Genomic DNA, 15,814 nt, shown 5'->3' on the forward strand with positions numbered 1-15,814 from the left:
GAAAGATTTTAAGTAACCTACCTGCTGACCCTAACTTTATTGTGAATGACAGAATAACCCTGCAATTTATTATTAAGTTATCAAAGACATAAAGATCAGGATGTTTTCACACTGGTTTTAATGTGATGGCCGGTTTTGAGTAGACTGTGGTCAATACTGCAGAATTACATGATTTGCAAAGAAGTTTGAAATGTCATGATGACACAGGCCAAAGACAGGAAGGTTGTATTAGTAACAGTAAAAACTCACTAAAATTAAATAAATGGGTTGTATAGTCAACAACAACCTCAGATATGACCCAGTCATATCAAAACCTGAGTGAATATAATAAGCTTTTCCAAACTAGTTCTTACCTTTTGTTGTGTCAGGTGTTTCTGTTGTTTGTCCACCCACATGACATGCCACAGGGCCTCGCTGCCAGTGACGTATAAAGACATTTGAGTAATTGTAGTTTATGTGGAGCTACATGGACATAAACAAACAGTGTTGTCAAGGGGTGTATAGCTTACAACAGTGACTCATAACCTTGTGACGATGAAATATAATAATCAGACATGGAAAATTAACTCAAACCACCAGCTTAAATATTTTTGACAACAACTCATCTGCCAACGACTGCGACAGATTCTGAATAACTTTTCAGAATCAGATTCTGAATAGATTTCCTCGAGAAGTTACACCCTCTTATTCAAACACACAGATTACTAAAGCCCCGTCGACTGCAGACTGTGTCTCGGTGGACAAAGCAGTGATCAGCCCGGGCTCGCGGCTCAGTCTGTGACTGCAGATACTCTGAAACACTTTTTCCATTCAGTGTTTTCTGTCCTGTTGCTTGGTGCTTGAGATGTGATGTAATGGCAGCACGAGGTGGAGTCAGCTCTTGAATTCCTTCACTGTGCGTATTCCCCTAAAAGCACCAGTGAAAGTGAAGCTCAGAGAACATTTGGTATTTTCTAAATAACTGAACCTACTTAGAAACACAGATCAGTTTTTTAGCTCCTACAGTAATATCACAAGGAGTAAAATCATTGGCAAAGGGGTATAAATCCATCTTTGGAGACATAATATTAAAAGTGGGTTAATTTTGTTGGCAAACACTAAAAGTATCCTGTAAAAGTACCACATTTATTTTAATACTTAGTGCAGGATCACAGAATGAGTTGAGTCATGTGATAACATTGTGAAAATGTGTGTGGTTTATTATTAGATGTTTCCTCATAGATGTATGTGGTCATTACTGAGCCTGTGGTGGTTTGTGGGAGCTGCATTGCTAAGCAGAACCATATGTTCACTTTAACCTGATACAACCCTAAATGTGTCCTTTAAGTCAAGTATGATTATTACCCTGCTGATTCTGTGTTGCAGTGTTGGATAAGTGTGTGTGTGCACAAACCACAGGCCTGAAGCCGGTCTGTGCTTTTTCTAACTGACTGAAGCCAGGATTGCACATTGATATGTGTGTGCGTGCGTGTGTGTGTGTGTACATGTTTGTGATGCCTTATATAACCGGTTTGGATGGAATGACAACAAATACAGTCATATTTTTTTTTAACCATCACAGATTTTTCTATACTTGGTATACACAGACAGTCACTGTATCCTCTTACTATGTTTGGTTCTACTGCTTTAGGTCATTGCGGGGTTGAAAATGAATGAACAGAACTGCTTTATGGCAATACACTCTGTCAAAATATGCATAGATATTGCAATATGCCACGATGGGACATTTTATCACATCCTTACTATAAGAACAGCAATTAGATCCTAGTTAATACTACACTATATATGGGACAGCTGGTTTTATTATTTTCACATAAGAACATAAAAAAACAGTTAGTTGGTTAAGGATCCCTTAAATTTGTTTAATAAAGAGGTGTAACTGACTTAGACTGACTTACTGTATGTGATAGTGACACTGTTAAATTAGCTAAAATTAGCATATCTTTGGCATGCACTGTGATCAACTGACCACTCGTCAAGAGTGTTGGCTCCTCCAACATTTCCTGTAACCCAAATGCAGTTACAGGAAATGAACTGGCTGAACTGTTGTTGTCTTTAACCTGCATCAAAAAATCTTTTTTGGTCTTTTAGCAGCAGCACAACAAGCTGTAACCAAAAAAGGATATATTATCAACTCATTCAAGTTATATATTGCTAAGTGGGCTATTGAAGGGGACATGCGATGGGAGTTATGTTCGTTTTTACAGTTCAGCCGTGGAACTGACTTGTTCAGTTGCCAGAAAAAAGGCTGACCAACATGATGTTTGACCGGAGTAGAGCGCACAGACAGGCCAACAACAGGTGTTCTGGACAATACAGTAGACATTTCTGCAATGTTTCCCCTTCCTGATACATGATTTTATTTTCAGGAACAGCTTGCAGTGTGATTGTAAATATAGTTAAACAAAAACTACTAAACATCCATAAGGAACAATGGAAAGAGGAGATCTGGTATAAGCTAAAGCTCAGAAATTCTGTTCGAATGATAGATTTCCACACATAACTTTATATAAGAGACCATAGAGGTCTCCATGTGCCCGGATGAAGAACGGTGGTTGTGTTTTTTGTGATCTTGATGTTGTCAAGTAAGCAACTGTTCAGCTAAAGAACCCTGCTTTGTTTTGGTTGTCTGAAAGGACAGGAAACATAAAGATTGTCATGTTTAAATGAAACTAAATGCTATAAAATGTTTCTTTTTCATCAGTGTTATAACTAACATTAGCTAACAGTCTAGTTGTGTTTCTTCCCCCCTGGCAAATCTAGTAAAGTAAAAAAGTCTCCTCTCTGTCTGTCTGTTATCCACCAGCTTCTGAGAGCCATGTCTGGTTCTAAATGTTCTACTACTGTGTGTTTACCAGCGTTGGTATTTTTGACTGTTATCCATACAGTGCTGGGCAGATTGCACATCAGACTTTTCTTTTTACTAGAAACAGCTGCCTGTTTTGGCTAAAAACAACACTGGTCAGAGTGGTGAGACAGAACCAGACCTACTACTCTCTTTACATTTCATTTGTGTTCATTTACTCCATTTCTCGGTCATGAAAATGTATTTGCTCTTGTTGTGTGCCCTAATGTTCTACATAGAAATGTAAAACATGTGACCTGTATTCTCTCTAACTTCCCTCCTCACAGGTGAAATGTCCAGGTCAGACTACCCTCCACGGTACGACGACTGCCACGGCCCGCTGTATGGGCCTCAGGGCGGGAATTACCCACCACCCCCTTCATATGGCTTCCCTGCCTACGGTGGTCCCCAGCCCTCTGCTCCCTACCCCACTGGTCCAAATGCCCCTCTGTATCCAGGCCAGCCAGCAGGCTATCCTCCTGGTCCGTACCAAGGACACCCTCAACCTGGTGGACCTCCAGGAGGTGGCTACCCTAATCCCCCTCCCATGCCCCCAGTCATGCCACCCACCATACCATCGGATGTCCTGAGCTCTGGTAAGACAGGAGCTACTAAGTGTGTGTCTTCTAACAGGGTCAACCGCTTTTAAGCCAATGTAAAACATGTGAGGACAGTATTGTGTCTCTTATGACAAAATGTGTATGGATGATCTATTCTGATATATTTTGATACATTGTCCTGACATTTAAATAAAATACACTGACTGTTGAACCAGTTTAAAAAAACAAAAACAAGCTTCAAGCAGCAGAACCTGAAAAATCTTGTTTGTGTAATCTGTACAAAAAAATTGATGCGTAAATGTTGAATTTGCACAGAAATTCCAAACATTTGTGGGTTCACCTTTTAAAATTAATTACTTTTGGATTGAATATGTTACTTAGTGAGCTTTAAAAGTGCTGATAGGCATATCTTTTTGGATGGAGCTAAGATGCCTGTTTTCTCCAATCTCCCGCCATTCAAGCTTTTATCTAACACCACACAGCAAGAAAGTGAATACGCTTATTCTTCAATATATTTAACCGTCACGTCACAGTATGATGCCTTGTCACTGACTCTTCATTGGTAAGGCATGACATTCTTGTAGCTCTCGTGGTCACTGCTCATATTTCTCTGACACAGGCGATGGGTTTGCAGCAAGCGGCAGCGGTTGGGACAGTTTGAGCATTCGGCATGCCTTCATCAGAAAGGTACACCACACAAACCTTACTGAATCAGCCACAGTTATTATTACATTTGAGTCACGCAGCAAAGCAAATTTTTGTGGTTGTCGAGTATAGATTCATTTATATACACTGTAATAGTGAAGTGTTTAAATATTAGACTGCTGATGGACTGAAGCGTTTGAAACTCTGAGATCTAATGTCCCTTTTGTCTGCATGTGTTTTCAGGTGTATTTGATTTTGGCATCTCAGCTCCTTGTCACCACGGGCATCGTGGCCGTATTCACATTTGTGTGAGTATACAGAGTGATGCTGAAGAGCTCTGGCATATCTATATGCTAAATGGTTATTAATCTACAAACAAAGAAATATGTTTACCCCCAGTGACCCCCAGTTACCATAGTAATAGTCAGAATGGTGCCTGGTTTCCTAAACAAAAGCTTACAGCTGCTCTGTATCTCAAGGAGAGACGTCAGTGTCTCCATAAGACTGTCACTGCAGCAACCTCCAGACATCAGTGCTTGACCCTGTATAACCCCCATATGTGGCACACACAGTGTGTGTGCTTTACATGCCCATTTGCATGTGTGTCTATGCGTCTCACACGGTTAACTCTCCTTCTGTTTCTCTCAGCCAACCTGTCCGAACCTTTGTGCAGAGAAACCAAGCTATCTACTGGGCATCATAGTAAGTTTTTGGTGTCATTGCTACCTTTTTAAAGTTTAATTCAAAAAGTTTGGTAATATTAATATTGTTGTAATATTGTCTTTTTAGTGGTGTGTACATCGTCACCCACTTGGTGCTGGTGTGCTGCAAGGGCCCCCGGTGAGTGTGACTGCTCAGTTTTAGTCTCACAGAGAATGTTTACACAACAAATATTTATAAAACTGCTTTTAATCTTCTGCTTTCTCTGTAGGAGGAAGTTCCCATGGAACGTCATTCTGCTGTCCATCTTTGTAAGACGGATAACTGTTTACTTGTGAATCAGAAAATTGAGCCAACTTTTTGTTTCCTGGACTCAAAATTGAGTCTATTTTTAGACTGAAACATTCAGGCTTTCTCTAGCTTTAACTTTGATACTAGAACTAGAAGCAGTGAGTCACCACACTTGACTCACGCTGTTTGCGTAATACCTTTTTGTTACGTTGTTTCTGTGTTTTATCAGATCTGTGTACTTGTATGACCAGTTTTGTCCTACAGTAGAGGTGGACTATTATTTGTCTTTGTGGGAGTCAGTTCTAGATGTAAATTTTTGCCCTCGAGGCTATTGATTTTTCTATGATTCTATATTTTTCTGTCCAGCCCTTTTAAAGCTTTTAATCAGAGGTGTTCAGGTCTGTTACAGGATAGTTATTTTCTCTCTTCAGTGTTGTGATGTAACTACTTTTCAACAAATAACCCCTTTTTTTAAATTTATTTTACAGACTTTGGCTCTGTCTTACATGACTGGATCCATTTCCAGGTAGAAGAAACTCATACAGTCCATGCAGTAGTACGTGAACCTCAGTCATTTTCCCTCTGAATTAACTGTGTGTTGCTCCTTGTTTTAAGCTATTATAACACAAAAGCAGTGTTTTTGGCTCTGGGGATCACTGCCGTCGTCTGCATCGCCGTCACAGTCTTCTGCTTCCAGACAAAGGTAGGGTGTGTGTGCGCGCGCACTTATCAGTTTCAAATGGACGCTGTGTGTTTTTTTGCAGTCTGTTAACAAGGCTGCTGCTGCTGGTTTGTCTTTCTAGGTGGACTTCACTAAATGCCAGGGCCTTTTCTGTGTTCTTGGGATCGTAATATTTGTGACTGGCATCATTACAACCATTGTGCTGTCCTTCAAATATGTGAGTTAAAGATGACGTGAACAAAAGGCTTTTTCCTGACAACCTAAGTTTCCATCATTGTAATGACTGTTTGTTGTTGCAGATTCTGTGGCTTCACATGCTTTATGCTGCTTTGGGTGCCATTGTCTTCACTATGGTAAGAATTTATTTTTTCCCCTTGTGGTACTACTTTATGTCACAGCCTCTTACAGAACCTGAATGTAATCCTGAATGTTTCTTATATGTCTTGCAGTTCTTGGCATACCACACGCAGCTGCTGATAGGAAACAGGAAGCACTCCATCAGTCCAGAGGAGTACGTGTTCGCCGCACTCTCCATCTACGTCGACATCGTCCAGATCTTCCTTTTCCTACTGCAAATTATCGGCGCTTCTACCAAATAGTCCCACCAAACTGGGTCAAAAACATACCGTGCTTTTTAAAACCTTTTGCTTTGTTTTCAGTCAGAATCATTTATAAAATCATGATACACTCCAGGGAAGGGCTGAATTTGAGGTTTAGTCATAGTATAGGTTAATCCTATGCACATAAATGCACTTTTTCTGGAATCAATGTTTGTCTTTAAGTAACTTGTCTTTAAAAATATTAATACAGTATAAAAACTGCAAATATCTATAGACACTGGAATGCCAGCTGCAACATTTACTCACTCCTGCTGGATTTACGTTAGGGCAGACAGTGTCGGAGCATTTTTCTCTGCATGTAGATGTAGATTACATGAACTTTGGTCACATCTCTATGAACATTAAGGAGGTTTTTGTTGTAATATCTGCCAACAGACAGACCCAGACTCTGGTTGGCTTTGAAGTACAGTGAGTGTGGGCAGTACATGTGTCATGATTTGTGATGTGAATCATTAACATTAGTCACTATCATTAGTCTGTTTCTAAATTTATTACAACTCAATCATTTTTCAAATATTAGGCGTTTTTCTATGAATCACTGAAGTGCTTTAAGAAATACTTTTGGAAGATGGACATCTTTGGATTCTTGTTGAGGGGATTGATACCATTCTCATGCTGATCCAGTACATATAAGACTACAGACGCTTAGCTTAGTTTAGCATAAAAACTGGAAACGGGAAACCAGCGAGCCTGGCTCCGTCTCTCTTTGTCTTGGCCTCGAGCAGTAACTTCCTGAAGTCTGCTCTGTAAGCTGTCATCTTTAGACTTATGCACAGATTAAACAAATAAGGTTTAACATGTTCATTTTAAGTTGCTGGTAGGAGGATTTTGTTACCTTTGGACAGAGCCAGGTAACGGTTTCCTAATCTCTCTGGTCTTAATGCTAAACAAAGCTAACCAGCTGCTCGCTCACTGCAACTATACTCACTGTCCAGATGGATCACCTCATCGAACTCTATTGTTTTAATTATCTGCATGTTAAAGGGAAAAATGATGTAATGGTAAAAAGAAATGTTTGCACTAACAAGTGTTCATGTGTCTAAATCATGATGTAACATGATGAAACATGTGGTACTGATCCTGATGACATTAGTATGGATACTACTTAGTATTGGCAGTATTGATACTCTGCCCAGCCCTGAAATCCAGCCCAGTGTCATGGTCTCATCAAACCTTTGCTGATGGTCGTAAATACACGTGTTGCTATATTCTAACTGTATTCACTCTGCATCACTACAGTGCCTTCACAATGTTCCTGATATTAGATTTTTTTTACTTTGAGAAGTACATGTACAGTACTCCAAAAGTTTTTTTTATAGTATTGTTACATACATGCCTGTTTATATATATATTCTTGTGTTACTGTCAAATTTGGGTTAGACACTGACTGAGTGCCAGCAGGGTGGGACTGTCCATACAGGACAACACCACAAATGCCACAGTGTTGAATTATTGGAACGTTCCCGGCAGTCATTGTGTTTCAGCTAATGTGGAACGTTCTTGAGATGATTAACCCCACCCAGCTGGTTCTCCACACATGTATGGACCCAAACAAAGTTATAACCCTTGAGTCAAAACAACTACGGCAAACATTTTGAATGTGTAGTACAGATAGTCAGTGTGCAGTTTGTAAATATGCATATCAGTAATGAGGAAAGCTGTTTCATATCAAATAAAGATTTGTATTTGTGAATTTTTTGGTGTGGTTCATATGCATCTGTAGCAGTGATAGATCATGTTTACATATTCACAAACGTATACATTTATTTCCTCTGTCATATTTATAGAACATCAGCATTATAGCCAATAAATATGTGATCATCCTTCAGACTCGATAATCTGAAAAAACAACCTCTGTTCTGATTAAGTGCTCAGTCACAACCACGTTCCTCCTCAGATTTCCTGCATCGGCCATTAGAAGAATCATGACTACCTCATGAAGCTGACATCTCTTCTGTTTTCAGTCTTTGGGCCATAGTGCAGGAATTATCAACCATCTCAGCAGTGACATTCAGGATATGCACGGGCACTAAAGGTCCGGTTTAACGTTCTCTGTGTGATGGCGGTAGCGACTCCCGTCGTATTCTCCCTCGTTTGCCCTTTTCATCCTCTGTCGAATCTTCAGCTGCTTCAGTCGGTTCTTGTCCACCTCTCTCTTGGCCAGGACGAAACCGATGATACCCGTTGGGAGGCCTATCATCCTGGAGGAGAGAAAACAATAGTTATTTTATTACTCATGATGAGTGTAGAAAACTCAATATATTATATAGTGTGGATGAGCAAATAGGATGGAAATGCAAAAAGTGAAGTTCAGTCGACCGTGTTCATGTTTCCTCCTCCTTCCTCCTCCCTCAAGGAATACACCTTGCAGTGATGGAGAGGCAGAACCTGGTAATGTTAGCTCAACACATAATTGTACACGTAGTGGCCAGTTCATTAGGTACACCTAATGAAATCTAATGCAGCCCTGCAATCATGGAGGTTTTCGTTTATATGAATGAGTGTAGATGTTGCTGTATTTCTACTCGACTCATGACTATAAACACCTGCATTGTTTTTCCGTCAGCCTCTACAGAATAGCTGTCTGCAGACAGCAGCACTTAGTAATCAGAATGGTAAGAATGAATAATTTAGTAGATCTGACACAGACCGAGGAAATGATAAACACTCCGAATAACAAACACTAAAGTTCTTTCTTAATTAGGGAATAATTTGAACAAAACCAAAGCAATCACACACTTTCTTAACCAACACTGCCCAGCAGCAGTCTTCACAGTGCAGTGTGATAATCATGATTAATGACTCTCATTGTACATTGCTCCTTTTTTGTTCATGTTTGGTACAAACATTCTGTCTTGTGAAAAATAATGGTGTAACGCCTAATATGAAGCAGGATTTAAATAAAAGTCAAGAATGTCATTGTGAACAGGTAGACTGAGGTACTTCACCACAGAAACAGGCAGGTTTACTGGACTCTATGAAGAAAAAAAGGATCTGACTGTTATATGATTTAGGTTCAAGATGAAGTCTATTTAATAATTTATTTATCTGAATTATGTGATTTAGGGAGCGACATTATTTAGTAAAATGTTCCTGCTTTCAATTGTCTTGAGGTGTGTGTTTAATAAGGGATCATTTTCTGTGACAGATTTCATGTAGAGCTTGTGACGAGGGGGGAAAGGATTTGTTTGCAATTTAACGCTGCATGTAAGAAAAGATGATCTGGAAAATGTACAAGCACTACAACTCTCTAGTCCATGTTGGATAGACTAGTATGACTTCCTCCTGCTACTATTGCTGTATGAACTAGATCAAATACTAGTATAGTTACATTTTAAAACACATTCATCTGTGCACTTTCATAAAGGTGTCACTAAAGTGCACATGAATGAAGAGAGGAGACTCACCAGGCATAACCAATCACCATCATGGGATTCTTGGCCTTTTTCTTGGGGATGTATTCAGGACCCTCAGATTCCTCCTCCTCCTCCTCCTCGGCTCTCCTCTCGGTTGTGCTTTGCGTGCTCCTCCGTGGCTCTGTCCTGGAGCTGCACAGGGAGGCAGCGGGGGAGACATGCAGCCGAAAACACTGACACACCGCCGGGGCTCGGGTGAGCAGCCACCGGCCTGGAACAAGGTGGACACCTATCGGGAAAGAAATCATTTATTCTTCAATGATATGACTTTCTGTTCCGTCTTGGACCTCCTGACAAAGAGGTTAGTCATTTAAAAACAATGAAAAGTCACCTGTGTTGTCCAAAATATATTAATTATTTATACAAAAGACAGTCACAGCTCCCGCCAAAGGCACCTTAGGTGTCACTTTTAATCCCCTCTCATGGCTAACTCTTCACAGAACATGTCACATTAATAAACTTCATATTTTACCTTTCAGTGCTGTCCTCACTGCACTCACGTAGGCTGCCATGTTTGTTGAATTACCTCTGTCGGGCATGCGCAGTCAGTGGCACGTCGTGTAAATACTGCCACCTAGTGGACAGAGTCGGCGCAGCGCTGCTATGAAATTATGAACGGCGCACAGCACAACTTTATGTCAACAATTTATTTATTAAACCAACATTTTCATTCACATCATGTCATAATTTTACAAAAAAAGGACATACAATATAACTTGAACGCATGGATGTATGCCTCTAATATACAGTTATAGATAAACATTGAGGGCAGGTCCCTTGACTAAGAGGCAAACAGACAGAAGCCAGAAAACAACTGGAAGAAACAGAGCAGCATATTTACAACAGTCAGCCTGACCTAAAAAATATATTGTTTTTTTTTTTTTTAAGAGCCACAGCAGAATCGCCTGTACAACAGAGATGATAAACTCACAAAACAAGTCTAATAACATCCCCAGTGCTACTATTATGTATGTGTTACATATGAGCATTCAGCAAAAAAACACCTTGAACATCCACTTTATTGTTGAGTGTTTAAAAAAAGATCAACAATCATGGAAGCTGTAAGAAGAGTGGCGAAAAAACTAAACAGGGATGACGGGAGGAGTTTAATCATCCAGGATGTAGTTGGGGTTGACGACCAGAACGACTTCTTTGTCCGTGCTTTCCGACTCGGAGCCCTTCAGCCCTGCCTGGGACAGCTCGATGAGGATGTGATCCTGGGGAAACAGATACACGCTGTCAGTTAGGTCCAAACTTGGCTTAGAGATACTTATCTGCTGGTTTGAAATCAGTTGTAGTGTTTGTTTTTTTTTAGACTGTGGACTCACGTAGTGCACCAGCCTGTGGAGGACCTTCTCTATCAGCCCCTTCTTGTTGACCAGCTCCTCCTCAGAGTCGATCTCTGACTCAATCTCCTTAAGATACCAGTTCACCACAGCACTTTTCTTCAGCTCTTCCTCTTCCTCAGCTGCAGCACAGGTATCAATGAAAAATGTTAGAATGATCAAAGAAAAAACAAACAGGTAAAAGGAATGAGGAATACTTTGGTATGAAGGGGGACATCTTACCTTCCTCTGCCTTGCGCAAATGCAGGACCAGCAGGTTGGAGATGCGTCTGTACTCGGTGAAGGACAGACGGAGAGATGGTTTGGGCTGGCTGCCTGGCTCAGCGTGGCCGTTCACACCGTTGACATGTCCGTTCACACCGTTGACGTGGGCATCAATTCCATTGACGTGTCCGTTAATGCCATTTACTCCATTAGGGACTGCGTTTACTGGAAAGACAAGTTTGCAATGGATTAAACCCGTGGATAAATTATAAAACATTACATGTTAATTTATACATTTGTCTTGAAGAGAGTGTGTTTATGTGTTAAGTACCATCTTCCTCCTGCTGCTCCTCCTCCTCCATTTCGTCCTCCTGCTCCAGGTTGATGTCGGGCGTCTCCACTCTAATGATGGATTTGTTCAGAAGACGGAAGGCTTCCTTCACATGTTTGGGCTGCACCTGAAGACGTACAGAGAAGGAAACAGTCAACACGTCGTATCATGTAATATTGCTTGCGAGTAGTTTAACTTAAAGGTTTTTGGCGCTCACCTCGTCACAGCAGTGCATGCGCGCCATGCCCTCAGAAAGGCGGATCATGCTCTCCAGCTGTCGCACTGTTATTCTCCAGGCAGACTTGGACACTCCTCCAGAGCTGTCACGCTGACGCAGACGCTTATACTGCTCGACGATGAACTCTTCGGATTCGCTGGAGATCTACAGATGCACACGTCAAATATGCGATGTTTAATACAAATCATACGAAGCGCACCCGTTGTCAAGCCTCGACAGACACAGGCTGTCGCACACACCTTAGGTTTGAACTGCCTTGCAAAGAGCAGGTATCTGCGGATCTCATCCAAAGAGTACAGTCTGTCCACGGACTCCTCTATGCGGGAGTGCAAGTCCACGATGCGCCTCGCAATGGCGTAATCGGTCACCTAGGATACACACAGAACGTACAGCATTAGACTAGGTCAAGAGAAGGTAATAGCAAGACAACAATGAGATGTGAATGAGGCAGACACAGTTTAAAATATAATGAATTGCTGTGTGCACGCATACCTCATTGCAGTCGTCCACCAGGATGAAGAAGAGGTCAAATCGGCTCATGATGGGGGCTGTCAGGTTGACGTTCTGCTTCAGACTCTTGCTGCGGTCGTAGCGCCCACCGACTGGGTTGGCGGCAGCCAGGATGGAGGTGCGAGCATTCAGGGTTGCCTAGCGGGGATGGAGGCAAAGTCGAGTTATTCTAGAGTAATCATCATGATCCTTAAAGACACGACTTTAACTCTTGAATGTATTATTTTAGCATTCGAGGCTGCTTACCTTGACTCCCGCCTTGGTGATGCTGATGGTCTGCTGCTCCATGGCTTCGTGGATGGCTACCTGGTCCTTGAGGTCCATCTTGTCAAACTCGTCAATGCAGCACACACCCTGGGGAGGAAAACACTGCCATCAGTATTACCGTATACACTTTACGGTCTCCTCCAGTGTCCTTTGTGACTCATAACACTCACATTATCAGCCAGCATCAGAGCTCCGGCCTCGATGACAAACTCGTGGGACTCCTCGTCTCTGACCACAGCTGCTGTCAGACCTGCAGCACTGCTGGCCTTGCCGCTGGTGTACACTGCTCTGGGGCTGAACTCCTCCACATGCCTGAACACACACAGACGCATTTAAATTACCATTCAGACTGACAGATCTGTGGGACAGTACATCCAGTCTAACTTTACTGGATTACGACGTGTTAGTTACTAGAAATGCGTCTGTGTTGCATTACACACTTGAGGAACTGGCTCTTGGCGGTACTGGGGTCTCCAACAATGCAGACGTTAATGTCTCCTCTCAGCGAGGTTCCCTCCATGGTCGTCTTGGGAACGCCTCCAAACAACATCAGCAGGATGCCACGCTTCACCTCGTCATTGCCTGAATAAAAACAGTCACCGTTAATCTGACAATCCACTGGTCTAATGACAACAAAGCTTTCCTGGATAGAGAAAAATGTTCTATGATGGTTCGAGCGCTGACCGTGGATGGTGGGGAAGAGGCTGGTGCACAGGTTGTGGTACAGGTTTTTGTCCTGGCTCATCTCAAACACTTTCTCCCACTCCTTCTCTGTCATCTGGCTCTTGATGCTTTCTGCTGTCTGCTCCTCCTCTCGCAGCTCCTTACCGCCAAACTACAACAAGGGAAAACACTCATTCGTAACTGAACACCAGGATTTATTTGCTTCTCTACTTTGGGTGAAAAGAATTCGATTACTATCATTCAGTTTTCGGCTTGTGTGTGTGTGTGCCTCTCTTACTCGTGGGTTGGTCGGGGCCACGTTGCAGGCCAGGAAGGCCAGTCTGTATGAAAGCTCTCTGACTCCCAGAGCTTTCAGCCCTCTCAAACCCTCAGACTCAAAGCCCTGGGGTCCTCCAGCGACGCGGGTGCTTGTCTCTGTCCGCACACCTGGAGGGAAGACAGCCATGAGGTGTCAAAAAAAAACTAACTAATATGATGTGTTCATGTACTTTAAGGTTAGGCTCAAAAGTGTGACGGTTCAAACCGTACCAGGAGTGCGCAGCTGAGAGACATCTGGTACAACAATGAGGGTCCCGGTGAAGTCACAGCGGTCTCCGGCCTGAGCTGTCTCCACAGCCTCAGCCCTCAGGACGATCTCTAGAGAACGTGGGATTGAACCACGAGGCAGCTCCGCCTGAGTCTCCTGAATACGCACCTGAACGCAGAGTTAAGACTGAGTCAGATACCTGTTCCCTGTGTATGTGCACACACACACACACACACACACACACACACACACACACACACACACACACACACACACACACACACACACCTTCTGGAAGTCGATGAATTTGGACTTGTGCGTGTCGAGGTGGAAGCGGGCACGGTTGTTGCAGACAGGGTTTCTGCAGATGGTCGGTGGGGAATATTTGAACTGCTGTGGGACGTCTTTGATCACAGCCTGGCAGTCCATGCACAGGAAGGTACCGCTCACCTGTAACCATAGCAACATTATTATAATCATGCTATAAAAAAAAACAAAAAAACCCAAAGAGCAACATCACTACATGTTTGTAGTAGACTGCAGGTCATCTTACCAGCTCAGGGTGTACTGGGTGTGTCCTCACCACCTGACCACTGATCCTCACCAGGGTGCCAATACGCATGGATGACAGCTCACGTATCCTTAGAGCACACGCAGGAACATGGTCATGTTTCATACATTGCTCTGCAAACGAATGCAACTACACCAGTGTGTGAATGCTCAGTGTCTCGTGTGTCTTACTTGTGTCTGGTGGGCAGATCCTCCAGGGCTACGTAGAACTCTTTGTTGAGAGGAACATTACCATGATCCCGAGCAAAGTTGCGCACAGCCCGACAGAGGAAGGGGTAAACTCTGAAAACACAGTCCTTCATGTTAGTCCACAGCTGTCTGTCATTCACCAGTATGTGTGTAATTATACATTAGTTTACTAGTGAAGACTCTTGGTAAACTGTTGATCAGAGATCAGTGAGGCTACAAGGGGTTCATGGTGTTAGCTGACCTGTAGTACTCCTCCTGGATGGTGGTGGCCAGCTCCTGGTTGAAGCCTTCCAGGTCTGTGAAGCTCACCAGCAGGGTGTTCCTCTCAGGCCGGATCAGCTCCTCGGCCTCCCGGACATATTTCACCTCCCCATCATCGGTCTGGAACCTGCACACGGAGAGAGAAAAATAATGAAATATAATACAGAAGATCAAAACAGCTTTGGATCCTGGTAGAAATGCACAATTATTATTATTATTATTATTTCAAATGAGGCATCGTGGGATCAACTCGTGCTCGGCTCGTTTCGGCCGACAACAACACAATGAAGCCTGCTGCTGTCTGACTTACTCCTCCAAGAAAGCCTGGAACAACTTCTGGCATTTTTCCGCCAACTCGTCTTTCACCATCTCCCCGGCATTCTCCGCGGTTGCTGTGGCAACATCCATGTTGAAACTCCGTCAAACTGCGATCAAAGATCCTCCTCAAAAAAAGTCACAGACCCGCACCGCTGCTCTCCGACACACACACGGGAAGCACGCTCGAGTCCTGACAACTGAGACACAGTTTCGCGCGAAAAGAGACACACGTGATCTTTGGCGCGCCGCTTTAGACCAATCGGTGACGCCGTGCAGATATACACCGGTTTGTAGCCAATCAGGAGCAAGTGACGCAAAGTCCGCTTGCTGTTTCCCGCGGTACGCTTCCTGCTTCAATAAAGTTGAGGAGGAAAAAAAACGGTGAAGACGAGAGAAGACAAAAAGTTCCCTTTGTCTGTGTGTGCATGTTTTTGTCCAACATCGTGTTTGACAAAAGACTAATTATCAGTGTCAAAGACTAATATCAGATGGCTTTCTCTAATCCTTCAAATACACTACATTATATATTACACTTTATATCATTATAATAATCTTAAAACAGCCAGATGTTATGGCCAACAAAGGGTTAATGTCAGTACATTAATTATTATCATCATGTAGGCTATATATCATTGTCAATGTGATTATAAC

General features: G+C 42.6%; 3 protein-coding genes across 3 annotated transcripts in view; 1 reads left to right on the forward strand and 2 right to left on the reverse strand.

Annotated features, from left to right (window-relative positions):
* The window catches only part of tmbim1a (transmembrane BAX inhibitor motif containing 1a), a 9,640-nt gene extending 1,644 nt beyond the window's left edge, over nt 1-7,996 (forward strand). The window contains exons 2-12 of the mRNA XM_010754583.3: nt 3,133-3,441; nt 4,025-4,092; nt 4,294-4,358; nt 4,699-4,752; nt 4,840-4,890; nt 4,982-5,021; nt 5,490-5,527; nt 5,617-5,704; nt 5,805-5,900; nt 5,983-6,036; nt 6,133-7,996. Coding sequence (XP_010752885.1) covers nt 3,138-3,441; nt 4,025-4,092; nt 4,294-4,358; nt 4,699-4,752; nt 4,840-4,890; nt 4,982-5,021; nt 5,490-5,527; nt 5,617-5,704; nt 5,805-5,900; nt 5,983-6,036; nt 6,133-6,282 — 1,008 coding nt within the window. The 5' untranslated portion in view covers nt 3,133-3,137 and the 3' untranslated portion in view covers nt 6,283-7,996. The remainder of the gene's footprint in view (nt 1-3,132; nt 3,442-4,024; nt 4,093-4,293; nt 4,359-4,698; nt 4,753-4,839; nt 4,891-4,981; nt 5,022-5,489; nt 5,528-5,616; nt 5,705-5,804; nt 5,901-5,982; nt 6,037-6,132) is intronic.
* Nucleotides 7,674-10,283, reverse strand: si:ch73-71c20.5 (DUF4748 domain-containing protein). The gene is made up of 3 exons (XM_010754582.3): nt 10,192-10,283; nt 9,711-9,948; nt 7,674-8,504 (listed from the first exon to the last, which is right to left on the reverse strand). The coding sequence occupies exons 1-3, from the start codon at nt 10,256-10,258 to the stop codon at nt 8,333-8,335; spliced, it is 477 nt and encodes a 158-aa protein (XP_010752884.2). The 5' UTR covers nt 10,259-10,283; the 3' UTR covers nt 7,674-8,332.
* A 68-nt stretch (nt 10,284-10,351) lies between these two features.
* Nucleotides 10,352-15,419, reverse strand: mcm6 (minichromosome maintenance complex component 6). The gene is made up of 18 exons (XM_019257245.2): nt 15,156-15,419; nt 14,826-14,972; nt 14,567-14,677; nt 14,379-14,466; nt 14,114-14,275; nt 13,828-13,993; nt 13,577-13,725; nt 13,300-13,450; nt 13,056-13,197; nt 12,786-12,927; nt 12,595-12,702; nt 12,331-12,486; nt 12,078-12,206; nt 11,818-11,982; nt 11,601-11,727; nt 11,288-11,494; nt 11,048-11,187; nt 10,352-10,936 (listed from the first exon to the last, which is right to left on the reverse strand). Exons 1-18 carry the CDS (start codon nt 15,251-15,253, stop codon nt 10,826-10,828), a joined length of 2,499 nt encoding a protein of 832 aa, XP_019112790.1. The 5' UTR covers nt 15,254-15,419; the 3' UTR covers nt 10,352-10,825.
* Nucleotides 15,420-15,814: the final 395 nt, after the last annotated feature.

The sequence above is a fragment of the Larimichthys crocea genome, chromosome X (genome assembly GCF_000972845.2).
Source record: "Larimichthys crocea isolate SSNF chromosome X, L_crocea_2.0, whole genome shotgun sequence".
Classification (NCBI taxonomy): Eukaryota; Metazoa; Chordata; class Actinopteri; family Sciaenidae; genus Larimichthys; species Larimichthys crocea.

What these genes read in the sequence shown, in the direction of transcription:
- si:ch73-71c20.5 (XM_010754582.3), bottom strand. Translation starts at nt 10,258, where the DNA reads ATGCCCGACAGAGGTAATTCAACAAACATGGCAGCCTACGTGAGTGCA. An exon ending in AGTGAGGACAGCACTGAAAG is followed by an intron (nt 9,949 to 10,191) that starts GTAAAATATGAA and finishes CTTTCCCGATAG; the next exon opens with GTGTCCACCTTGTTCCAGGC. An exon ending in ATGGTGATTGGTTATGCCTG is followed by an intron (nt 8,505 to 9,710) that starts GTGAGTCTCCTC and finishes TCTCTCCTCCAG; the next exon opens with GATGATAGGCCTCCCAACGG.
- mcm6 (XM_019257245.2), bottom strand. Translation starts at nt 15,253, where the DNA reads ATGGATGTTGCCACAGCAACCGCGGAGAATGCCGGGGAGATGGTGAAA. An exon ending in GCCAAGAGCCAGTTCCTCAA is followed by an intron (nt 12,928 to 13,055) that starts GTGTGTAATGCA and finishes GTGTGTGTTCAG; the next exon opens with GCATGTGGAGGAGTTCAGCC. An exon ending in TCCACAGGCTGGTGCACTAC is followed by an intron (nt 10,937 to 11,047) that starts GTGAGTCCACAG and finishes CTGTTTCCCCAG; the next exon opens with GATCACATCCTCATCGAGCT.